The sequence below is a fragment of the Delphinus delphis genome, chromosome 20, assembly GCF_949987515.2.
Source record: "Delphinus delphis chromosome 20, mDelDel1.2, whole genome shotgun sequence".
NCBI classification, from domain to species: Eukaryota; Metazoa; Chordata; class Mammalia; order Artiodactyla; family Delphinidae; genus Delphinus; species Delphinus delphis.
In genome coordinates this window covers 54908327-54934096 of record NC_082702.1, presented here as the reverse complement: position 1 = coordinate 54934096, position 25770 = coordinate 54908327, and the positions used below count along the sequence as shown (strand labels likewise).

Sequence of the window (25770 nt, the reverse complement as noted above, 5' to 3'; positions counted from 1 at the left end):
GCTGTGACACCCTGAGACCCACAAAGGTTGGGGACAGAGCTTGCCCCACACCCGATGTCCCCAACTGCGCTCTTGTAAAATCTTGCGCTACTATTTATGGCTGTACCGGTTGTTCCCATCCTCGTGATTAAGCAGTCAGATAGCGTTTCTCTCCGACATCAGTGTGGCCGTTTCTAGAAGCAACTTTTCCCTCATTCCTCAGCCCCACCCTGGTTTAATTGCCACTGCAGTTTCCTGTAAACTAGAAAAATCACATAACCACAGTTGGTTAGGCTTATACTTAAATGAGAAGAAATAATTTGTGAAGTGCCATTGGAGGAGGTTTATGCTTAAAATGAGCTCGCTTGCTAACTTCCTGTTTGTGTGCACACATGCCTGTGTCTGTGCAGTGCACGAGACAGAGAGAACGCCTGCCTCTGAGAAGCTAAGTGTCTGCATGGCCCCTGGACCCAGGGTCTGGGACCCCTCACCTCTGTGAGACGGATGTCTGCAGGGATCCGGTCTCCGATAGAGAGAGACACGATGTCTCCAGGCACCAGGTCTCGAGCAAGAAGGTGATGGAGTTTTCCTTCTCTTATGCTGTGTTTGAAATGGGAAAAAGCAAAAGCACCCATGTTGACATCTCATTTTTAGGCACTTTGACAACCTTGAGCAAAGATTGCAGAAACACACTTTCTCTTTCCCTTATGGACAAACCCTTGTGCCTTTACGGTTTTATTATTTTTTAAATTCACCTATCCTAAAAGACTTTTGGGAAAGTGTATGGCTTCTAGGAGACCCTGAGCCTCATTTGAAAAGTGGGGTGACTACTGTTCACTCTGCCTGGAAACAAGGCTGGGCCACACGGCCTCCAGACGCTTCTGCTGGTCTAGGGAAGCGATTCCTTAATGAAGCTGGCAGCTAGCGGCACTTCTGTCCTCAGAGGACACAGCACTCTGGTGTGCAGAGCCCGGCTCGGGACCTCAGGGATGGCAGAGGCTTGCCAAAGCTGGGAGGAGCATCTTAAGTGCTCGAGAAGCTGGGGACACCCCCTCCCACAGGGCCTGGACTGTTCCTCACGGCCATCTGCCGTCTAACGTTAGACACGGATGTGCTTCTGTGCATGGGCTCCCACTGGAATCCCACCACACACTGCCCCTTGCCCGACATGGCAGGAGCCTCCCAGATGGACCTGTGCCCACCCCACCTCCGACCTCCTTCAAGTCATCCTGTACGTGGCAACCAGAGAGCTCTTAACGCACAAAATCAGATCACAACTTCCTCCTACTCCAACCGTCTCCAGTGACCTTGGAGTCAAATCCAGAGGCCCTGCCTCCTGTCACCCCGCCCCCGAATGCACCCAACTGCTTCTAGTCTCAAGGTCTTTGCTGACCTGGAATGCTGGAGCAGACATTCCCCTCTTCCCTGTTAACAGAATTCAATCTTATTCAGGTACCGCCCTTCTCCCCACTGCGCAGTGCTCTAGCGGGTGGGTCCTGAGTGGCTGAGACCATCAGGGTGATCCCAGCACCTGCCATGACCGGCATAGGGACAGGCATGATCTACAATACTGGCCTAAGAGACAGGAGTGGATATTTCCTGGGGGCTTGAGAGAAAGTTTTTTTCACTCTGTACACGTACACACACACACACACACACACACACAGAGATGGCCTCTTCTTCTGTTGGACCTTTTTATACTTGGCTGTGATGCCCGGAGCTGTGGCAGCCATTTTGGGATCATGAGGGAAGTTGGCCCAAGAACAAAGCTAACAAGCTGAGGATAAAAGGCACCAGGTCCTTGGTACCATCTTGAATTAACTAACCCCAGCATCCACCCCCCACTCAGATCCCTTACCATAAGACAACACAATTTCCTTGTGGTTTGCACAGCTGAATTTTCTGGGTTTTGTATCCAAGAGTGCCTATCAGATATACATCTGCTCTTCCCTCAGCTCTTCCCATGGCTGGCTCCTGCTGTTTCTCAGTCCTCAACCTAAAGGTCAGCTCCTCCTTAAATGTCAGATCAGGGTGGGCTGCCAGCCAGTTATTTAAGGTAGTTCCCACACCTCCCCTCGTCACTACCGCATCTCCGTGAGGTTCTCTTCCTTCTAATTTTTGTGCGGCTTTGGGTTTCAGGGGATCTTTTTGGCTTTAATGCACCTGCCACATTCCAAAATCATCTCATCCTTCACTTCATCATCTGGCTCCCCTGTTAGAAACGTGAGCGCCCCGAAGGCCAGGGCCTTCCCATCGCTTCGCTTGGGACAATACCTCCCTGCACACAGTAGGTGCGTAGTAAGTATTTAGTGAATGCATAAAGGATGGAGGTAACATAGGAAGTGTCTGCAGGGCAGATGCTGTTCCCGATTTGTGCCACGGGTCTCAGGGACTCGGGGAGTGAGGCTGTGTCCCTTCAGTGCTCTTTCAACACTACCAGCCTGTCCGCCTCCGCTGCTCTTGAAAATAAAAATATCTTTCAGAAGTGACTTCCAGGGACATCAATAATGCACACTATTCATCCAAAAGGCCAAGACTTGATATTTAAACTTAAGATCAGCTCATCAAGCTGTTTAAATCATAGATACTTCCGTCCGCTTATAGGATTACGTCACACATCACATGTCTGGATTTCTGACAGCCTTGTTCATCCAATCATTAGGCCCAGACGTTTTTACTGCCCCCCGATGAACCTTCTAGAATTGACTCATCCTCTCTCATGCTTTCACATCGTGCTCTTCTGGTCTCTATTTTGTTACTCATTATTCTCTGCCTGTTCTCACACACACACACACACACACACGTGCGCGCACACACATCACACACATACTCTTTGCTCGCTGTTTCCATGAGAGGTGGAACTCTGTCTCACTAGATTTTTCTATCCCCCAGCCCTATGCTCCATTTTGCCAAATACACGTTAAGGTTCTTTCCCCCAAATTATCCTTCAGGTAATAGAGAGTTACTGTATGTTTAAATCCTTCCAAAGTACCTCAGATCACGAGATACTTTCAGTTACTTTCTTTTGAGCAACAATGTCTATTTGGGAAAGACACGTGACTTTAAAACAACCTCAACTGACGCTAGCAGTGGTAAGGGAGAAGACCTGGGCCTTTTCCAAAAGAGTTTCATTTTTACAGGGAAAATAACATAGGCATTACTGATACACTAAAAAATTAAACGGACAAAAAAAATCAAGCCTAAAACATTCTCCCGGGGCTTCCCTGGTGGCGCAGTGGTTAAGAACCTGCCTGCCGATGCAGGGGACACGGGTTCGAGCCCTGCTGGGAAGATCCCACATGCCGTGGAGCAACTAAGCCTGTGCGCCACAACTACTGAGACTGCTCTCTAGAGCCCACAAGCCACAACTACTGAGCCCACGCACCACAACTACTGAGCCCGCGCGCCTAGAGCCCGTTCTCTGCAACAAGAGAAGCCACCGCAGTGAGACGCCTGCGCACCGCAATGAAGAGCAGCCCCCGCTCGCCGCAGCTAGAGAAAGCCCGCGTGCAGCAACGAAGACCCAACACAGCCAAAAATAAATAAATAAATTAAAAAACAAAAACAAACCTTCTCCCTTCTGCCTCTGCGGCTCCCTTTACCCATGGCGGCAGCCCCTGAATATCCTCTACGCTGAGCTGTCCGAGACTGCAACCACTAGCCTGTGAGGCTATTTGAATTCAAGTTAAATAAAGTGAAGACTTCAGTTCCTCGGGTGAAGTCCTCAGTAGCCATATGGGACTAGTGGTGCCGTCCCAGGCAGCACACATGACAGAACATTCCAGAAAGTCCTATGGCACTGCGCTAAGCAGACAGGCCCAGGAGGAATGGGGAGACATTTTTGTCTTTCTTTTTTCCTTTTTAAATGTCTCTGGGGAGGGCTGTGTGATAACCAAATGGCAAAGCAGGAATGTCCAGGCAGGAAAGAGGCTGGCGGGCAGCTGAGCAAATGACCGGAGTTCATTACTGAGCTGTCCACCCCCTTCAGCCAGAGTTCTGATGCCTCAGCTCCTTCAAGCCCCGCCTCTCAGCCTCTTCCGAGCCCCCCTTTGAGAATCCAGTGAAAATTCCGAATGCCTCCCTAGGAAAAATGCACACGTTTTTGCACACTTCATCACAGGTTTTGTGGGCCACCCTCTCCCCAAAGCCACTCCCGTCACCCGTGGCCCCCAGGCCGGGCGCCCTGATTAGACACCAGTGACAGCGGAGGCCCAGAGAGGTTGAACGACACACCCAAAGACATGTAGCAATCGGCCGGCGGGGCAGAGAGACCAGGTTTCCCAACCCCCAGTGAGACATGCTTCTCCCATATCACATTACAAAGGATATTAATATTGCCAAGCTTTTTGTCAAACTCACCAGCCCACTGGCTCCTCTGAGGAACCAAAAAGTCCCAGGGCGGGTCTCTGACTTACCAGTTACATTCGGGAGGCACCAGCTTGGTCAGCTCTTCCAGAGATTTCTCTGACCTGTACTCCTGGTAGGAAGCATGTGAAATGTGGTGTTTAAGAGGGAGGCTTCCACGGAGCTCCCATCAGCCCGGGTGACCCCGCCCAGGACTTCAGGACACACATTACACACCTGGATGAAGGCGACGGTGACCACCATTAGCACGGCCTAGGGGGCAAACGGGAGGGACGTTAACACCCAGCTGCCCAACGAGCAGGCGAACGAGCCCAGGGGAGGCAAGGAGGGGGCATCGTCCTGCAAAATATTATTTCCTTTTTTCTTGCAAAATAAGAACACTGTGCAGAAATTTAGAAAACAGACGAGCCAGAAAAGCACCTCCAATTCTGCCACCTAGAGGTTCACATCTGGGGGTGAGCCTTCTAGATTTTTCAGCATAGATACACGTACAACACAGGATCAGCTAGTACAGAGGTAATCGTTTATATCTCAACAGCAGCTAATAAACATCAGTCCACATCAGAAGATGCGGACCTAGCCTCAGGCTTTCGAACAGAAGCGTCGCATTCCACTGCACGGAAGAAGTCTGTTTTTGTATTTTAAACGACGGCACTTGACAGATGGAAGGAGGCAGGAACAAAAGTCATCAGAATATGTTCAGAGCCACATTTAGAAGGTCACGTACTGTATGAGTCCATTTATAGGAACTACCCAGAACAGGTAAATCCGTGGGGACAGAAAGCGATGGTGGTTTCAAGGGGCTGGTTGTGGGGGGGGGGCGGGGGAGGAGAGCATCTGTGTAATGGGTACGGGATCTCTTTTAGGGTGAGGAAAACATTTTGGAACTAGACAGAGGTGGTGGTGGCACAACATTGTGAATGGAGTAAATGTCCCTGAATTATTCACTTTAAAACGGCTGATTTTTAAAATTAAAAAAAACATTTTTTTTAAAGGTGCCCAACGGTTCTCTCTGTATAATGATTACGAACGATGATTCTTGTTTTGTTTTGTTTTTGTTTTTTTGGACGCACCACACAGGATGTGGGATCTTAGTTCCCTGACCAGGGATCGAACCCACGTCCCCTGCGGCGGAAGCGCAGAGTCTTAACCAGAGGACCGCCGGGGAAGTCCCCGAGCAATTATTCTTTGTACTGCGCACACAGCCAGGATCCGGCAATTCCACCCACGGGTCACAGGGGAGGAGTGCATTACAACATTGTTCCTGACGGCAAAGAACCAGAAGCCACCAGCGTAACCGCCAAGAGAGCGACGGCCAGGGAACCAGGACGCCCTATTTGGGGGTAGAGAAGGATGTGGATTTCCTGTCCTTTCTTTCTGTTGTGTTTTCTTTTTCTAAAAAAATCTACAGCCAAACTCTTTTTTCCTTGCATAACAAAGACAAGCACAGACTCAGCAAGCCCCTTGGCAGCCGGGTCTGGGATGGGGCACTGCCCCCCACGGGGTGCACTCACCATGGCGATGCTGATGGCATCCTCGTACTCCTTCGTGAGGACGCTCACCAAGGCAGAGGCCAGAAGCAGTAGGATCAGGGGGTTCTTAAACTGAAAAATGAACACAGGGCAGGGGGATCTTTTCTGGGCTCACAGAGATCAGAGACTGGGCTTTCTCCCGTGTAGCAGCGTGAGCTCTTCACTCACAGCCCGCTTCCAGGCCAACCCTACAGTGATGCGCGGGCTGGGAGACGAGGACCACCGCCACCCGATGGTTCTCCACCACCTGAAGACCCACCACTGCAGTTTCACTGACATCGACTTCCTGGGGTCATCCTGACACCGTCCCTGTCAAGACGCCAGCCCCGGCCCTGTCTTTGAGTTCTTGGTCTTGCTTTGCCACATCTCCACGACGCTCCGGGTCAGAATCTTCCCCTCTGGTGGGATGCCAGCCCTGGCCCAGCATGGCCAAGGGGTCCCCTCTCACCACACCAGGCCTGCAATCCTGTGTGTCCCAATCACAACGACTCACTCTTGTAACTGCCTCTGGGAGCTCCAGAGATGTCCCTCCTGAGAAAACGTGTTCCAGAAACTTCCCAAAGGATTTTTACTTTATGATTTTATGTACAGTGGTCTTCTCTTATCAGTGGTTTTGCTTTCCACAGTCTCAGTGACCTGCGGTCAACTGTGGTCCAAAGCTATTACATGGAAAATTCCAGAAATACATAATTCATAAGTTTAAAATTCTGTGCCATTCTGCGTAGCATAATGAAGTCTGTGCTATCCCATTCCATCCTGCCTGGGATCCCCAACCAAACACATCCCCTGCTCCTGGCATCCAACCACTGACACCCTCGTGGCTCAATGATCCAGGATGACATGAAGCAGATAAGCTTCCTTCTATGTCACAATGCCTGCGTCACTCCCGTCACTTCAGCTCTTCATGTAGGCATTGTACCGTCTCACATCATCACAAGGAAAAGAAAGGTGAGTACAGGACAATGAGATATTTTGAGAGAGAGAGAGATTAATTTACACGGCTTTGATTACAGTATATTGTTATAATGGTTCTATTTTATTATTACTGCTGTTAATCTCTTGCTGTGCCTAATTTATTAATTAAACTGTATCATAGATATGTATGTACAGGAAAAAACATAGTATATATAGGGTTTGGTACTATCAACTGTTTCAGCCATCCTTTGGGGTCTTGGCATGTACCCTCCACAGGTAAGGGGGGACTACTGTATCTGTCTCATTTCACACATACATTTCAATGGTTACAGACAAGTGAAAGGAAGCATAAACACAAACATATAAAGACAGGATCGGAGAGAGTAGACCAAAGATCAGGATCGGGGTGGGAGTCAAAATATCAATAAGCAAATCATGGTTGTTTAAATTGGGGCTGTACCTTTGGCTCTGAGCTTCCCAGCAGCAAAGGCAAAAAGGGAAATGTGATCAGATGTGTGATTCGTACTGCTGACAGAAAGAAGCACATCAGCATCATGCCAGTGTGGTACATGAAGGGATTTAATGCCTCTCACCCCAGAACTGCTGTGCTTTAACTCCTCTGAATGAGGGACAGGGCACTTTGCGGTCAGCTCACGGGTCACCCGGTGTTAGCCACCGCATCTATTGTGAATCCTCAAGACTGGGCAACTCGAATGTATTTCACCTTCTTAGCTACAATTTTTCTGCGACTGTATCAAATTATTTGTCTCTATTCTCTGCTAGAATGTAATCTTCCTAAGCATACAGGCCATGCCCATCCTGGGGTCCCCAATCCCTCCAGGACCTAGAAGGGGATCTGAGCACATGGGGAGGCAGGCGAGAGCTCAGGAATCTGATAGAATTCCAGCTGTCTCCACCATGAGCTCATTGACAGACTTCGAGCGAGCCTCTGACTTCTCCAGCCTCTCTTGGCTGATGGGAGGACTAAAGGGCATAAGGAGGATAGAGTGACCTGCCCAGTGGGTGGCACACAGTAGATGCTCAGTACACGGGAGCCAGAAGGACCAAGACTGATTCCAAAAGGCACTGGATAAACACTGGTCAAAGGGAGGAACCGTGGCTGCCTGAGCTCCAGAAAACGGTCCCTCTTATCAGGGCTCTTGATCCAATAGCTGGCCCTCAGGGAAGCTTTCCCATCGATCCTTGCCAGGGCTGGGCTGGGCTGGGGTAGGGGGGGGTCACCACACCTTCAGAGAGAACCACACCTCAAAGCCAGCTTGCCTGGGAGCCCCGGTGCTCCGGTCTGAGACACACGGGTGGGAGTCAACCCCGGGAGACCCGCGAAAGAGCTTCCCACAAAAACTTGAAACCTGCATCAAAGTTCCTGAGATGGACCTTATTCAATTAGCTACAGGCTTCTTCCCAAGAGCGATGTCTTCAACATGTAAATAAACTATCCATCCATTTTACGGATCTTATAAGCCATTCCATGGGCATGAGTCCACAGATTAGGAAAAGGGATTCGATTTAAAGGGCACTAACAAATCAACTGTGAAGAGGTGCCTTTGAGGCATGTGGGGAAAACCAGCTCTGAACCAGGCACTGGATGATGTGAATGAAACGCTCATGCTCTTAGTGGGATAACAGTATTGTTGTTATGGTTTAAAAGAAAAACAACAAAAAAAGACAGTCTTCCCTGGTGGTCCAGTGGTTGGGACTCTGAGCTTCCACTGCAGGGGGCACGGGTTCGATCCCCGGTTGGGGAGCTAGGATCCTGCGTGCCGCACAGGGCGGCCAAAAATAAATAAATAAATAAAAAATAAAAGAGAGAGAGAGAGAGAGAAAGAACAATGTCCTCCAGGGCAGAGATACACATCAAAGTATAGATGGTAAAATGATTCAGTATCTAGAATTTGCTTTAAAATGCTGCAGAGGAAAAAGGGGGATAAAAAATGGGGCAAAACGGGTTGACAATTAGTGAAACTAGATGCTGGATACATGGGGTTTATTATCTTATCCTCCCTCCTAATGTATCTTTTTGAAATTTTCCCTAATAAAAGGTTTTGGTCAGAGAAGTTCCAGTTCTGGTCCTGAGAGCACCTGGAAGCACCGGAGATGGGGGTAAGGGGATTGGGGGCAGTTTGCAGAGGGAAGGGGCTGCCAAGAGTCCTTGGGCTAGACTCACAGCTGCCCAGCAGAGCTCACAGCCACGGCCAAACACCACCACCCCAGAGAGGGACACACCCTTTCCTTAGAAGTCCAGGGAGGATGAAGGGCCAGATACAAGGGCAAGCCGGCTAACAGTATATTGGTGTCCTGGGGATGTGGTGATAAATGACAACCTGGGGGGCTTAAAACAAGACACTTATTCTCTCACAGTTCTGGAGGCCGGAAGTCCAGAATCAAGGTGTCGGCAGGGCCGTGCTCTCTCCGGAGGCCCCGGGGTCTCCTAGGGGAGGAACCTTTCCTGACTATTCCAGTTCCTGGTATTGCCGGCACTCCTTGGCTTGTAGACACATCACTCCACCTCTGCTGTCACAGGGCCTTCTCCCCTCTGTGTGTGTCTGAGTCTCTTCTAAGGACACCAGTCACTGGATAGGGGCCCACCCTAACCCAGTATGACCTCATCCTCACTAATCACATCTGCAGAGACCTTATTTCCAAATAAGACCATATTCTGAGGTTCCAGGTAGATGTGAATTTTGAGGGGATGCTATTCAACCTTGCACAGGGAAGGAGAACCCCTCAGTTCAGTGGAGTTAAGAATAAGATTTTATTTCAGCCCCGAGCCCATCATAGACTTCCCACCCGGTTGGACAGAAGTGAGGGGGGAGGGGGCACAAATACGCCCTGAACACCTGTCATGCACCTGCATTCCAGGCCACCTTCCGAGGCCGGGTTACCCCACATGCACCAGGCCTCTCCTCAGGGCCTTTGCACGTCCCCCTCCTGCAGCATCCTTCATCCAGACCCTACCACGGCTCCTCTCCTCACTTCACTGGGTCTCTGCTCAGACATCGCCCCCTCCAGACGCCAGTCAGATGCCTCTGCTGACCACCCGGCTCCCCATTGGCACGTCCTCACTCCTGTCTTGACTCCTCTCCTCAGGCCACGCCCACTGGGTGCTCTATCACTCACCGAGTGTCTGTTTCCCTGAAACCAGAAACTCAGTTTAGGCCACTGCTCTGTGCACAGTGCCTCGACCTGGCCAGGAGCGCAAAAGGCGTTTATCTAGAATGAATGAACGAACAGCCAACGCCCATCGCTAGGTGGGGAATCGGAGGCTTGGTGGGGTTGGAGCTCCTGACCCCGGTCACCCAGCACGGTGCGGATCAGCAGTGGGTCTGCACTGCCCCGGCGGCGCGTCCTCCTGGCCAGGTCACTGCTGTGCCGCCGCCTGGATCCCTGCCCTCACCTCTGCCGGCCCTGGCTGGCAGCTCCCTCCCTCCCTGCAGGCTGTACCCAGTGAAGACTCAGAGAGCAGGGTGCCTGTTTCTGCACAAGGGACCCCTCCAGCCATGGGCTCAGGGCTAGCTCATGGGTCCACAGTCCCGGCCAGGATGCTCTGAGAGCTGGGACCAGGTGCTGGCCTCACCCTGAACTCTAATCCCAAGCCCATAATCTCACCCCCTCCCCCTGAGGCTGGACCTGAGCAACCCTCCAGACTGACACTGGTACCATCAGCCTCCCTCCCTCCTTCCCCTCCAGGAGACCATCCCAAGCACCTGCCCTCTCCCACGCAAGACAGGTGAGTCACCGTGAGACACGGCACACAAGTGTCAGATCCAATGGGAAGATCCCACCACGTGCCACTAGGGCTGCCCTGGCCACAGATAATCAGACTCTTCTGGCTCTTGGGGCCCCTTCTAAGCCCACAAGTAAAGGGGGACAGGTAGAAAGCGGTCTGTTGAAACCTTACTGTGCGGTGCAATGGTGGTACACGGGAGATGTTCATTACCATGAACAGTAACAACCGCAACAGCCAGCATTTCCCGAGCACCTCCTCCAGGCCACGCCCTGTGCTCAGCGCTTTCCCTGCATCATTTCGTAGGCTCCTCCCAGCCCCAAGACACAGGTACTGTTAAGTAGTCCTGCCTGATAAATGACCAACCTGGGGCTCTGAAAGAAACTGAATTGCCAAGGGTTGAATTAGATCAGGCAACTCCAACACCTGTGCTCTTAACAGCTACGCTCGAATCAAACCAGGGCTAACTGGCAGACACTGGGACTTGGGGCAAGCTTTACTGGGCACTTAATACGGACTCAGCCTCTTCTTTTGTAAAACTCAGAACAGGAGGTACTTATTAGGCCTATTTTCTAGATGGGGACAATTGAGGCTCAAGGAGGAGTAACAGTCCCAAGGCTGAAGTGGGATCTGAACCCGGCTGACTCTCCTCTGCCTTTGCTTCATGACTCCAGGACAGGGATCTCGGGTCACGCTAAGGTAGAATTCCTGATGGTGAGTCTCCTGAGACGGAGAAGCAGGGCTGCCTCGTGAAGTGGTTGAGTTCCCTGTCACTGCAGGTGACAGACAGGAGAGTCACAGCCTCTGGCATGTAGCAGATGCTCAATGAACAAAAAGAATTAATAAGTGAGAGCACGTGGACTTCCTGTGCCCATCCAGGGCGGGTAAACATGGCCATCGGGAGCTTCCTTCCAATCCCGCGAGGATTCCCTGAGATGGATTCCTGAACTGATGAGGTTAAGAAGAAGAAGCACGTTTCCTGCTCTTAGAAACTGAAGAGATTGCATTCCCGGAAAGGCCCTGGCTGGAGGACAGCCCTTGGCGTGAGGTAGAGGCCAGGTGAGCAGGTCCTAGTGGAAGGGGCGGCCAGGGCAGAACTGACCAAGGCCCCACTCCAGAAGGGAGAATGTCCCTCACAGCCTGCATGTCTGCCCCCTTCCCTGAACTTCACCTTCCAGGAGCCTCTGCTGCCTCTTCCCAACACTGGGATTCCAGGAAGTTTCTGGGTTGCCCAGAACCACCTGCATACCTAGAAGCCTATTTTGGGGCCAAAATGCGTCCATGAATGACATCCCTAGGGCACTGAGAACCGACCAATGAGCGGGGTGGGGACTGGAGGAGAAAGGAAGGTGGGGATGCTGCAAGGAGGGCTGTGATTGGTTCCTGAACTGACCAATCGGAAGAGCCCTAAATGTGAGCCAGGGGAAGGCAGCTGAAGCGGGGCAGCCCTGAGTTAGGCTAAGAGGGAGGTGTCGGGGCTGGGAGAGGGTGCAAAAGGCCAGAGGGGACACTGAGGCAATCTGCATGGCTTCACGTTCCCATGGCTTCATGGGAAGTTCTGCCTGTTAACTGGAGCTTTCAGAGCTGGTACTGGGGGGGTGGGGGGCTGATTTCTAGACGGGAATTTGCAGCCGTGTCTATTTCCATTTTTTCCCCCTTCCCAATGGCTTCCAGGCATTTGACTCATGCCCCATGCATTCAGCACCAATGGCAGAGGCTAAGGGGGCCGGGGCTCTGCAACCAGATGTCTGGCTTCACTTCCCAGCAGTGCCGCTACCTACTGCGTGACTCTGGGCCCTGGTTGCCAGATAAACTACAGGTCACCCAGTTAAATGTGAATTTCGGATAAACAAGGAACTTTTTTTTTTTTTTTAAGTATAAGTCGGTCCCATGCAACATTTGGGACATAGATTAAAAAAAAAAGAAGTTTTTTTATGTATGTGAAATTCAAATGTTAACAGGGCATCCTGTAACTTTATTGGCTACATCTGGCAACCCTACACAGCCTCGGGAAATGTTTCAACTGCTCTGTACTTCACCCTTCTCATCTCGAAGTGGGGATTAGGAAGATGATTAAGTGAGTTGATGCTTGCGGACTCACTCAGTCAGCGTGTGCCTGGTACATGGTAAACCCTCCCTGAACGGAACAACTACTATTCATGGCCAGGGCTGCTGGGGTAGTTAGTGATCCCTCCTGCCGGCTAAGAGCAGCCTGAATGGGGAGAGCCTTGTTTAACTTTGTAGTACAGTTGCCCCACACCCTGGGACTTGTCCACGGACACCCTCAATCCATACTTAAACAATGAATGTCCGTCCCCCACCCCTACCCCCCAGGCATGCACGAGTTCATTCACGGAATGACACCTACAGTCCTACCTGATCGAGATATTTCTTCCACACGGGTTCTGTGTTATCAGCGACAAACTCATTCCAGCCATGGACCAGCCTGCGCTGTGTCACCGAGAACTCTGACAGTCCGTTCTGTAAATCCACCTGGAGGGAGAAGGATGGGCCAGTAAGGATTAAGAAGCCCAGGTCACAGGATACCCACTCTGGAAGGCAGCTGCTTCCATGATGATCAAGGAAAATGGGCTGTCCACAGAGGAGGGGGCACCGGTTCAAAGACACCGAGCGAAGAGGGGCAGAGACAGGAGGAAACCCAGAGTCCAATTCTTTGTCAGTTAGGCCGCACTCTGCCCTCCAGATACTGCAGAAAAGACAGCCTTGGGCCTACATTTCAAGGAGCAACTGTAGTATGGACACCTGGAGATGCAGGAACACTTATGTTTCATCTTTAGAAAAATGCATGGGCCTGGGAATGTAAAATGGTGCAGCTGCCGTAGGAAACGTTATGGAAGTACCTCAAAAAATTAAAAACAGGGCTTCCCTGGTGGCGCAGTGGTTGGGAGTCCGCCTTCCGATGCAGGGGACGCGGGTTCATGCCCCGGTCCGGGAAGATCCCACATGCCGCGGAGCGGCTGGGCCCGTGAGCCATGGCCGCTGAGCCTGCGCGTCCGGAGCCTGTGCTCCGCAACGGGAGAGGCCACAGCAGTGAGAGGCCCGCGTACCGCATAAAAAAAAAAAAAAAAATTAAAAATAGAACCACCATATAATCCAGCAATTCCATTTCTGGGTGTGTATACCCAGAGAACTGGAAGGCCATCTCAGAGAGATATTTGTCCACCCATGTTCATAGCAGCATAACATACAACAGCCAGAGGTGGAAGCAACCCAGTGTCCACAAATGCATGAATGGATAAGCAAAATGCGGTGAGGACGGACACGGACACACACACACACACACACACACACACACACACACACCCCCATGTGTGCTCAGTTATCTAAGTAAAGATAATTAAAAACATAAAGCAAGCAAAGTCCTTCAGCCTCAGAGGGGAGCCTCATGGAACGGAAGTGATTTTTTGGTTTGGGTTTTGTCTTGTGCTGGCCAGGAATTCAAATTCGCTGGAGAAACTGGTGAGATTTGTTTTCGGTCACTGGAAACACCATGGATTAGAAAAGATGAAGGGTGTGCACAGCACACGGTGAAGAGTTTGAGATTTGATGTCAAAACACCTGGACTCAACTCTGGCTGTGCTGCTGTGGAACCGTGTGGGTCCCCTGAGACATCCTCTGTCTCCCATCAACAGGTACACAGAGAGCTGGGAGGATCCTGGCTGCTAGGAAGGGCCTTGACGATTAGCGCCACTGCCATTAATGTGGATGCCACTCCTGGTGGAAATCAGAATGGCTCAACGGCGATAGTATTTTCTAGCAGTGATGATAAAAAGGTACTATAGCACAGAATTCTAAAGCCACTTTCAGGACTTTGTACTGCTCTCTCCTTAATCTAAAAACCCTACCGCACCTGGCATCAGATACAAATTCAATTCTTACATAAAATGCTTTGGCCAGATCCTCTCTGTGGCATTTGCTTGCTTCCTTGGCGGGCAGAGCGACCACCGTCTTCTCTTTCTCGATGGCTTTCAACTCATTTTGTCCGTCAATCTGTGAAAAAAAGCAGGATTGCTATTAGGCACACAGGTTTTGTACTGATATGTCTTTTTAAAGTATAATATACAAAGAGAAAGTGTGCAGATCTTAACTGTACAGCTCGAATTTTCACAAACTGACCCATATAACCAGCCTCCATATCAAGAAACAGACATTACCAGCCCCCAGGAGATTTGTGTTGCTGGGGTTTGAACTCTGTGTAAATGGTAACATGCAATATATATGCTTTTGACTCAAGGTTATTAGTGAGATTCATGCATGATGTGTGTAGTGATGGTTCGCTAATTTTCATGGCTGCATAATATACCGCCAAAAGACTATAGCACAATTTCTTTATCTGTTCTACTGCTGATGGATTGTTTCCAGTTGTTGGCTATTACAGATGCAAGCACCGGAACTCACAAAGCTGACAGAACAAGGCAACAATGCACAGGCTTAGAACCCTGGACCTTGAACGTCTGGAATTCTGTGACGTTTGCCCCATACTACAGAGAGTGCCCCCTGATGGTGACTGGCGATATCACAGCCTGTTCTAGGAGATGTCTGCAATAACCTAAGAAGAGAGGGGGAACCTGGCCAAGGTATGGGTGTCTAGCAGGTCTGGGAAGAAGCCACCTGAAACACCTGAAGGGTGTGGGAGGACACGGGAACACAGAGGAGACCTCATAATTAGGAAAACGCTGAGTATTTTTGCAAAATTATTCCTAGTATTCTTACCCCTAGAACATGATAATCATCTTTTCCTTTTCCACCAGGTAGTCTGGCACTGGGAAGGAGGAAGGGGAGTGGCATTGGCTAACCTCTTCCTTCAGCTGGAACAGAGACGGTATATTCCTCTGTTACTTCTTGCCATTCCCCGCCCCCATCTCCCAAACGCCTTGTTTGCTTAGAAATGCACTGCTAACCACACCCACTTCCGGGGGGTGCTTCTCACCGTGCCAGTGACCAGGAAGCAACCAATGATTATTACACATATCACTCGACAGACTCTCTCTGCTTAAGTCAAGCTTACTTTCTTCACTGTGCAAGATCCACTTCCCAGAGAAATGCACATCACAGCCGAGACAGGATGTTTTTTCTGCTCTCAAGACCTGGTTCAGTGGTACCAAATCAAGTGCTCAATCCTTGATCACACTGCAGATGGACACAGTCCTGGGGTTACAGGACCTGCCTGCCTGGTGTTCTCCAGCTGACCATTTCTGTCTGGCATGACCACACTCAACTCACTTTTTATGCAGCATCTCAAGCAACCCTGAAGGTATAAATCTAGCCCCCTCCTCTCCCTTCTGCTCTCTGTCTCTTTCTGTCTGTCTGTCTGTCTGTCTGTCTCTCTCTCACACACACACACACACACACACACCCCATGCTGGAAACATCTGGATAGACTCCAGTTACAGGGCAGTACCCAACCGTCTCCAATATGGCTGCAGCAGACCCCGCCTCACATCCACCCTCCATGCTCTCCTGGCCTCGGGTTGGGCAGCAGCATACTAGCTAAAAAATCCACTGCCCACTGGAGGAGTCCTGTGTCCCCAGGAGTGGACTGCTCCGGTGCCCCTGCAGAAGATGGTACACTTTCCCGACTGCCAAACCAAACTTTAAATCCAGGGTTCTCAACCAAGGGCAGTTTTGCCTCCTGGGGGACTCTGCCACTGTCTGGAGACATGTTTGGTTGTCCTAATGGGGGTCAGGGGTGCTACTGGCATCTAGTGGGTAGAGGCCACTTGTGCTGCCAAGCATCCTACAAGGAATGACCTGGAAAAGAAACGTCCATCCAGCTGAGGGCGAGAAGACCTGCTTTAGAAATAGATGATGGGGGACTTCCCTGGCAGTCCAGTGGTTAAGACTCCACGCTCCCAATGCAGGGGGCCCGGGTTCGATCCCCGGTCAGGGAACTAGATCCCGCGTGCTGCAACTAAGAGTTCACATACCGCAACTAAAAGATCCCGCACACGGCAAGGAAGATCCTGTGTGCCGCAACTAAGACCCAGCACAGCCAAATAAATAAACATTTAAAATAATAAATATTTAATAAATAATAAATAAATATTAAATAAAAAATTTTTTTGAAGAAAGAAATAGGTGGGGGTCCTGTCCTGATGTCTTCCCAGACCAGCTGAGTTACCCTGCTCTACCCTCTCGGCACCCTGGAGGTCTCCTTGACGGCACTTACACAACTTTCATTTGCAACATGACCAGCAAGTGATTATCACTCGGATGCCGCCATCTGCTCATGACGCAGCCCCTCCAGAAGGCAAGACCAGGGCCCGGTACCCAGGGGCTGCTCCGCGAGCATCTGTCAGTCAGAGCTCAGGACACCAATCCAAGTGCACGTGCACTTAGCGCCACGGTGTGGACGACTGGATACGCACTCTCGGCCACAAGCCTCATTTTACCCTCATTGTCAGCACTGCCCAGGAGACAGTCCAGCTCCACTGGCCAGCATGTCACCTCGGGCAAGTGTTGACCTCTCTGATCATAATTTCCTCATCTGCAAAATGGGGATGATGATGGCTAGCTACCTCGTCCTGCTTTTTTGGAATCAAGCAAGTGTGTGCCTGTACAGGGCTTGACACAGTCTAGACTCACCATGAACTCCGAGTAAATGCTGGCCTGGTACCTGTCTCAGGGACCAGGCCTCCGACACTTGGTTGGAATGACAATGACGGTGACATCACTCGGGTGGCTCAGCCACGTTCAGACAACTCAAGAGCAGGAAGACGCCCAGAGCGACAGAAGGGGCACGGAGGTTGGAATCACACAGACCTGGGTTCAAATCCCCCTCTGTCACTGACCAGCCCCGTAACCAGGGATGATAATCTGTCCCAGGTAGTTTTGAAGATTTAAGAAAACCCAACTCTGTAATTGTGACTTGCACGTGGCAGGTGCATTCAGTAAATATTTCACAAGCGACCAGCAGCCTAAAGAACCAGAGGGATTTAGGAGGTGTGGTGACCCCAGCACTGGAGGAGCTTCTCTCTGGGACTTTGTCTCTTTGGAGATGATATTCCCTGATGTTCTCTCAGAGGCCGAGGCTTCTACAAGTGGCTCTGGAAGATACATAAATATTTAAATCTGTGTGGTTTTATTTTATTTTTAAATTTTTATTCATTTTTTTGAATCTGTGTGCTTTTATTTATTTTTTAAAATTTATTTTATATTTGGCTGGGTTGGGTCTTCCTTGTTGTGTGCGGGCTCTGTCTAGTTGCAGAGAGCGGGGGCTACTCTTCGTTGCGGTGCGCGGGCTTCTCGTTGAGGTGGCTTCCCTTGTTGCAGAGCATAGGCTTCAGTAGTTGTGGTGTGCGCAGGCTCAGTAGTTGTGGCACGTGGGCTCAGTAGCTGTGGCTCATGGGCTCTAGAGTGCAGGCTCAGTAGTTGTGGTGCACGGGCTTAGTTGCTCTGTGGCATGTGGGATCTTCCCGGACCAGGGCTTGAATCCATGTCCCCCACAGTGGCAGGCGGATTCTTAACCACTGCGCCACCAGGGAAGTCCCGAATCTGTGTGTTTTTAACCAACACTGAAAGTACAGGCAGAAAAATTGTGAATTCTATTTTTTAAAAATCTCCTTTGATTTGCATTTGATGCTAGGCTCAAATAATTTCTCTACATTTCAATTTTTTTAAGAAAAGAGATCAGGAAACTTACACAAGCCTCTTAGATAGCCTCATTCACCAGAGGGCAAACAGCAGAAGCAAGAAGAACTACAACTCTGCAGCCTGTGGAACAAAAACCACATTCACAGAAAGACAGACAAGATGAAAAGGCAGAGGGCTATGTACCAGATGAAGGAACAAGATAAAACCCCAGAAAAACAACTAAATGAAGTGGAGATAGGCAACATTCCAGAAAAAGAATTCAGAATAATGATAGTGAAGATGAACCAGGACCTCAGAAAAAGAATGGAGGCAAAGATCGAGGAGATGCAAGAGATGTTTAACAAAGACCTAGAAGAATTAAAGAACAAACAAACAGAGATGAACAATACAATAACTGAAATGAAAACTACACTAGAAGGAATCAATAGCAGAATACCTGAGGTGGAAGAACGGATAATTCACCTGGAAGACAGAATGCTGGAATTCACTGCTGCAGAACAGAATAAAGAAAAAAGAATGAAAAGAAACGAAGACAGCCTAAGAGACCTATGGGACAACATTAAACACAACAACATTCGCATTATAGGGGTCCCAGAAGGAGAAGAGAGAGAGAAAGGACCCGAGAAAATATTTGAAGAGATTATAGTTGAAAACTTCCCTAACATGGGAAAGGAAATAGCCACCCAAGTCCAGGAAGCGCAGAGAGTCTCATACAGGATAAACCAAAGGAGAAACACGCCGAGACACACAGTAATCAAATCAAAAATTAAAGACAAAGAAAAATTACTGAAAGCAGCAAGGGAGAAACGACAAATAACATACAAAGGAACACCCATAAGGTTAACAGCTGATTTCTCAGCAGAAACTCTACAATCCAGAAGGGAGTGGCATGGTACACTTAAAGTGATGAAAGGGAAGAACCTACAACCAAGATTAGTCTACCCGGCAAGGATCTCATTCAGATTCGATGGAGAAATCAAAAGCTTTACAGACAAGCAAAAGCTAAGAGAATTCAGCACCACCAAACCAGCTCTACAACAGATGCTAAAGGAACGTCTCTAAATGGGAAACACAACAGAGGACAAGAACCTACAAAAACAACCCCAAAACAATTAAGAAAATGGTAATAGGAACCTACATATCGATAACTACCTTAAATGTGAATGGATTAAATACTCCAACCAAAAGACACAGGCTTGCTGAATGGATACAAAAACAAGACCCATCTATATGCTGTCTACAAAAGACCCACTTCAGACCCAGGGACACATACAGACTGAAAGTGAGGGGATGGAAAAAGATATTCCATGCAAATGGAAATCAAAAGAAAGCTGGAGTAGCAATACTCATATCAGATAAAATAGACTTTAAAATAAAGAATGTTACAAGAGACAAGGAAGGACACTACATAATGATCAAGGGATCAATCCAGGAAGAAGGTATAACAATTATAAATATATATATGCACCCAACACAGGAGCACCTCAATATATAAGGCAACTGCTAACAGCTATAAAAGAGGAAGTCGATAGTAACACAATAATAGTGGGGGACTTTAACACCTCACTTACACCAATGGACAGATCATCCAAAATGAAAATAAATAAGGAAACACAAGCTTTAAATGACACAACAGACCAGATAGATTTAATTCATATTTATAGGACATTCCATCCCAAAACAGCAGAGTACACTTTCTTCTCAATTGCGCATGAAACATTCTCCAGGATAGGTCACACCTTGGGTCACAAATCAAGCCTCAGTAAATTTAAGAAAACTGAAATCATATCAAGCATCTTTTCTGACCACAACGTTATGAGATTAGAAATGAATCACAGGGAAAAAAGTGTAAAAAACACAAACACATGGAGGCTAAACAATACGTTACTAAATAACCAAGAGATCACTGAAGAAATCAAAGAAGAAATCAGAAAATACCTAGAGACAAATGACAATGAAAACACGACGATCCAAAACCTATGGGATGCAGCAAAAGCAGTTCTAAGCGGGAAGTTTATAGCTATACAATCCTACCTCAAGAAATAACAAACATCTCAAATAAACAATCTAACCTTACACCTAAAGGAACTAGAGAAAGAAGAACAAACAAAACTCAAAGTTACTAGAAGGAAAGAAATCATAAAATCAGAGCAGAAATAAATGAAATAGAAACAAAGAAAACAATAGCACAGATCAATGAAATTAAAAGCTGATTCTTTGAGAAGATAAACAAAATTGATAAACCATTAGCCAGACTCATCAAGAAAAAGAGGGAGAGGACTCAAATCAATAAAATTAGAAATGAAAAAGGAGGAGTTACAAAAGACACCGCAAAAATACAAAGCATCCTAAGCGACTACTACAAGCAACTCTATGCCAATAAAATGCACAACCTGGAAGAAATGGACAAATTTCTTAGAAAGGTGTAACCTTCCAAGACTGAACCAGGAAGAAATAGAAAATATGAACAGACCAATCATAAGTAATGAAATTGAAACGGTGATTAAAAATCTTCCAACAGGGGCTTCCCTGGTGGCGCAGTGGTTGAGAGTCCGCCTGCCGATGCAGGGGACACGGGTTTGTGCCCCGGTCCGGGAGGATCCCACATGCCGCGGAGTGGCTGGGCCCGTGAGCCATGGCCACTAGGCCTGTGCGTCCGTAGCCTGTGCTCCGCAGTGGGAGAGGCCGCAACAGTGAGAGGCCCACGTACCACAAAAAAAAAAAAAAAAAAAAAAAAAAAAAAAAATCTTCCAACAAACAAAAGCCCAGGGCCAGATGGCTTCACAGGCGAATTCTATCAAACATTTAGAGAAGAGAGAACACCTTTCCTTCTCAAACTCTTCCAAAAAATTGCGGAGGAAGGAGCACTCCCAAACTCATTCTATGAGGCCAACATCACCCTGATACCAAAACCAGACAAAGATACTACAAAAAAAGAAAATTGCAGACCCATATCACTGATGAATATAGATGCCAAAATCCTCAACAAAACACTAGCAAACAGAATCCAACAGCACATTAAAAGGATCATACACCATGATCAAGTGGGGTTTATCCCAGAGATGCAAGGATTCTTCAATATACGCAAATCAATCAATGTGATAAAACATACTAACAAACTGAAGAAGAAAAACCATATGATCATCTCAATAGATGCAGAAAAAGCTTTTGACAAAATTCAACACCATATATGATAAAAACTCTCCAGAAAGTGGGCATAGAGGGAACCTATCTCAACATAATAAAGGCCATATACGACAAACCCACAGCAAACATTACTCTCAATGGTGAAAACCTGAAACCATTTCCTCTAAGATCAGGAACACGACAAGGATGTCCACTCTCACCACTATTATTCAACATTGTTTTGGAAGTCCTAGCCACGGCAATCAGAGAAGAAAAAGAAATAAAAGGAATACAAATTGGAAAAGAAGAAGTAAAACTGTCACTCTTTGCAGATGACATGATACTATACATAGAGAATCCTAAAGATGCTACCAGAAAACTACTAGAGCTAATCAGTGAATTTGGTAAAGTAGCAGGATACAAAATTAATGCACAGAAATCTCTTGCATTCCTGTACACTGATGATGAAAAATCTGAAAGAAAAATTAAGGAAACACTCCCATGTACCACTGCAACGAAAAGAATAAAATACCTAGGAATAAACCTACCTAGGGAGACAAAAGACCTGTATGCAGAAAACTGTAAGACACTGATGGAAGAAATTAAAGATGATACCAACAGATGGAGAGATATACCATGTTCTTGGATTGGAAGGATCAATATTGTGAAAACGACTATACTACCCAAAGCAATCTACAGACTCAATGCAATCCCTATCAAATTACCAATGGCATTTTTTACAGAACTAGAACAAAAAATTTCACAATTTGTATGGAAACACAAAAGACCCCAAATAGCCAAAGCAGTCTTGAGGGAAAAAAACGGAGCTGGAGGAATCAGACTCCCTGACTTCAGACTATACTACAGAGCTACAGTAATCCAGACAATATGGTACTGGCACAAAAACAGAAACATAGATCAATGGAACAAGATAGAAAACCCAGAGATAAACCCACGCACCTATGGTCAACTAATCTATGACAAAGGAGGCAGGGATATACAATGGAGAAAAGACAGTCTCTTCAATAAGTGGTGCTGGGAAAACTGGACAGCTACACGTGAAAGAATGAAATTAGAACACTCCCTAACACTGTACACAAAAATAAACTCAAAATGGGGCTTCTCTGGTGGCGCAGTGGTTGAGAGTCCACCTGCCGATGCAGGGGACATGGGTTCGTGCCCCGGTCCGGGAAGATCCCACATGCCATGGAGCGGCTGGGCCCGTGAGCCATGGTCGCTGAGCCTGCACATCCGGAGACTGTGCTCCGCAATGGGAGAGGCCACAGCAGTGAGAGGCCTGCGCACCGCAAAAAAAAAAAAAAAAGAAAAAGAAAGTCTACAAACAACAAATGCTGGAGAGGGTGTAGAGAAAAGGGAACCCTCTTGCACTGCTGGTGGGAATGTAAATTGATACAGCCACTATGGAGAACAGTATGGAGGTTCCTTAAAAAACTAAAAATAGAATCACCATATGATCCAGCAATCCCACTACTGGGCATATACCCAAAGAAAACCGTAATTCAAAAAGACACATGCACCCCAATGTTCATTGCAGCACTATTTACAATAGCCAGGTCATGGAAACAACCTAAATGCCCATCGACAGACAAATGGATAAAGAAGTTGTGGTACATATATACAATGGAATATTACTCAGCTATAAAAAGGAACGAAATTGGGTCATTTGTTGAGACGTGGATGGATCTAGAGACTGTCATACAGAGTGAAGTAAGTCAGAAAGAGAAAAACAAATATCGTATATTAATGCATGTATGTGAAATCTAGAAAAATGGTACAGATGAACCGGTTTGTAGGGCAGAAATTGAGACACAGATCTAGAGAACAAAGGAATGGACACCAAGGGGGGAAGCGGCGGGCGTGTGGTGGTGGTGGTGGGATGAATTGGGCGATTGGGATTGACATGTATATATACACTGATATGTCTAAAATGGATGACTAATAAGAACCTGCTGTATAAAAAGTTAAATGAAATAAAATTTAAAAAAAAACAAAAAAACTAATACTAAACTTTCTTTGGGTTATTTGTATGGAAATATGTTAATATAAATGTTTCAGGAAAAAAAAATCCATCAAGAGATAAATGGGTAAGCAAAGTGTGGTCTAACCACACAATGGAATATTATTCAACCTGAAAAAGGAAGGGAATTCTGACACCTACCACATCATGGATGAAGCTGGAGGACATTATGCTAAGTGAAATACGCCAGTTACAAAAGGACAAATACTGTTATGATACCACTTATGTGTGGTACCCACCATAGAGAAATTCATAGAGACAGGAGGTAGAATGGTGGTTACCAGCAGCTGGGGAGGAATTAGTGGGTTTTTTGTTTGTTTGTTTTGTTTTGTTTTTGGCCACGTCGCTCAGCTTGCGGGATCTCAGTTCCCTGACCAGGGACTGAATCTGGGCCACGGCGGTGAAAGCGCCAAGTCCTAACCACTGGACCGCCAGGGAAGTCCCGGGAGTTAGTGTTTAATGGGGACAGAGTTTCAGTGGGAGAAGTTGAAAAAGTTCTGGAGACGGACGGTAGTGATGATTGGAGGACCACGCAAATGTACTTAATGCCACTGGACCGTGCACTTAAAAACAGTTACGATGGTGAATGTTATGTACATTCTACCACACACACACAAAATCCACAAGAAAAAAAAAAAGGATCAAAGGAATCCACTCCCTCTGCCTCTGTGGGTCACGATTAGCAGGAGTTCCCACCATTTCTCAGGAACTCCCAGTTTGTCCGAGCGCATGTCCCTGGGAACCAGCCAAGTGGCCGAAAGAGGCTTGGGTGTGTAAGGGGAGGGGCCAGGAAAGGAGGGTCCACATTCCAGCTGTGTACTGTGACCATGACTGTGGGGACAGAGTCTGAGGCCAAAGTGGGAGGGCACCTGGCCTCCAACTGTGTTCTCTGAGTGAAAGTCATTGACACACTCCCAGGTATGTGAACAAGAGAACAGAAAACAGGGACTCAAATAACTACACGTTCGTGGACGTTCACAGCAGCACAATTCACAGCAGCTCAAAGGCCCATCAACGGATGAGGGATGAACGAGATGTGCTCTCTCCACACAATGGAATATTATTCAGCCTCAGAAAGGAATGAAGTGCTGAGGGATGCTATGCTCTGGGTCGAACTGTGTCTTTTCAAAAAAGATACCTTGATATGGAAGCAACCTAAGTGCCCAGTAATAGATGAAGAGATAAAGAAGATGCAGTGTATATATATATGTGTGTGTGTGTATATATATATATATGTAAACACACACTCACACACACACGATGGAATATTACTCAACCATAAAAAAGAAAGAAACCTTGCCATTTGCAACAGCATGGATGGACCTAGAGAGTATCACGCTCAGTGACGTAAGTCAGACAGAGAAAGACAAATACTGTAGGATATCACTTATATGTGGACTCTAAAAAACAAATGAACAAACATCACAAAACAGAAACAGAGTTACAGACGCTGAAAACAAACAAGTGGTTGTCAGAGGGAAGAGGGGTGGTGGGAGGAGAGAAATAGGTGAGGGAGATTAAGACGTACAAATTTTACAAACTGCAAAGTAAACGGGTCGCAGGTATGAAATCGACAGTGTGAGAGGGACACATGCAGTTATTAAGTAATATCTTCGTATGGTGACAGATTGTCACTAGACATCCTGGTGATCATTTTGAAATATACAGAAATGCTGAATCACTATGTTGTATACCAGGAACTAACATAGTGTCATAGGTCAATTAAACTTCAAAAAACAACATTTGATCTCATAGAAAAAGACATCAGATTTATGGTTACCAGAGGTGGGGAGGGTGAATTGGATGAAGGTGGTCAAAAGGTTCAAATTTCTAGTTATAAGATAAATAAGTACTAGGCATATAATGTACAAAATGATAAATATAACTAACAGTGCCGTATGTTATGTACAAAAGTTGTTAAGAGGGTAAGTCCTAAGAGTTCTCATCACAAGGAAAAAATATGAGATGGATGTTCGCTAAACTTACTGTGATAATCACTTCACGAAGTGTGTAGGTCAAATCATTCTGCTGCACACCTTAAACTTAGTGCTGTATTTCAATTATATCTCAATAAATCTGGAAGGAGGGACTTCCTTGGTGGTCCAGTGGTAAAGAATCGGCCTTACAATGCAGGGGACGCGGGTTCGATCCCTGGTCCAGGAACTAAGATCCCACACGCCTCGGGGCAACTAAGCCCGTGTGCCGCAACTACTGAGCTCTCGCGCCTCAACCAGAGAGCTTGTTGCCGCAAACTACAGAGCCCACGTGTTCTGGAGCCCACACGCCACAGCTACAGAGCCCATGCACCCTGGAGCCTGCGCGCCACAACTAGAGAGAGAAAACCCGCATAGCGCAACTACAGAGAAGCCCACACACCACAACGCAGAGCCTGCACACCGCAACACAAGATCCCACGTGGCTCAACGAAGATCCCGCGTGCCGCAACTAAGACCGAC

The 25770-nt window shown here is 47.6% G+C and overlaps 1 protein-coding gene across 1 annotated transcript in view; it reads right to left on the bottom strand.

The window, feature by feature from the left end:
* ATP2C2 (ATPase secretory pathway Ca2+ transporting 2) overlaps positions 1-25770 on the bottom strand; it is a 73230-nt gene that overhangs the window by 31155 nt on the left and 16305 nt on the right. The window contains exons 2-7 of the mRNA XM_059999623.2: positions 14437-14547; positions 12913-13029; positions 5859-5948; positions 4561-4596; positions 4395-4456; positions 471-579 (exon numbers count right to left, since the gene is read on the bottom strand). Of these exons, the coding sequence (XP_059855606.1) occupies positions 471-579; positions 4395-4456; positions 4561-4596; positions 5859-5948; positions 12913-13029; positions 14437-14547 (525 nt within the window). The remainder of the gene's footprint in view (positions 1-470; positions 580-4394; positions 4457-4560; positions 4597-5858; positions 5949-12912; positions 13030-14436; positions 14548-25770) is intronic.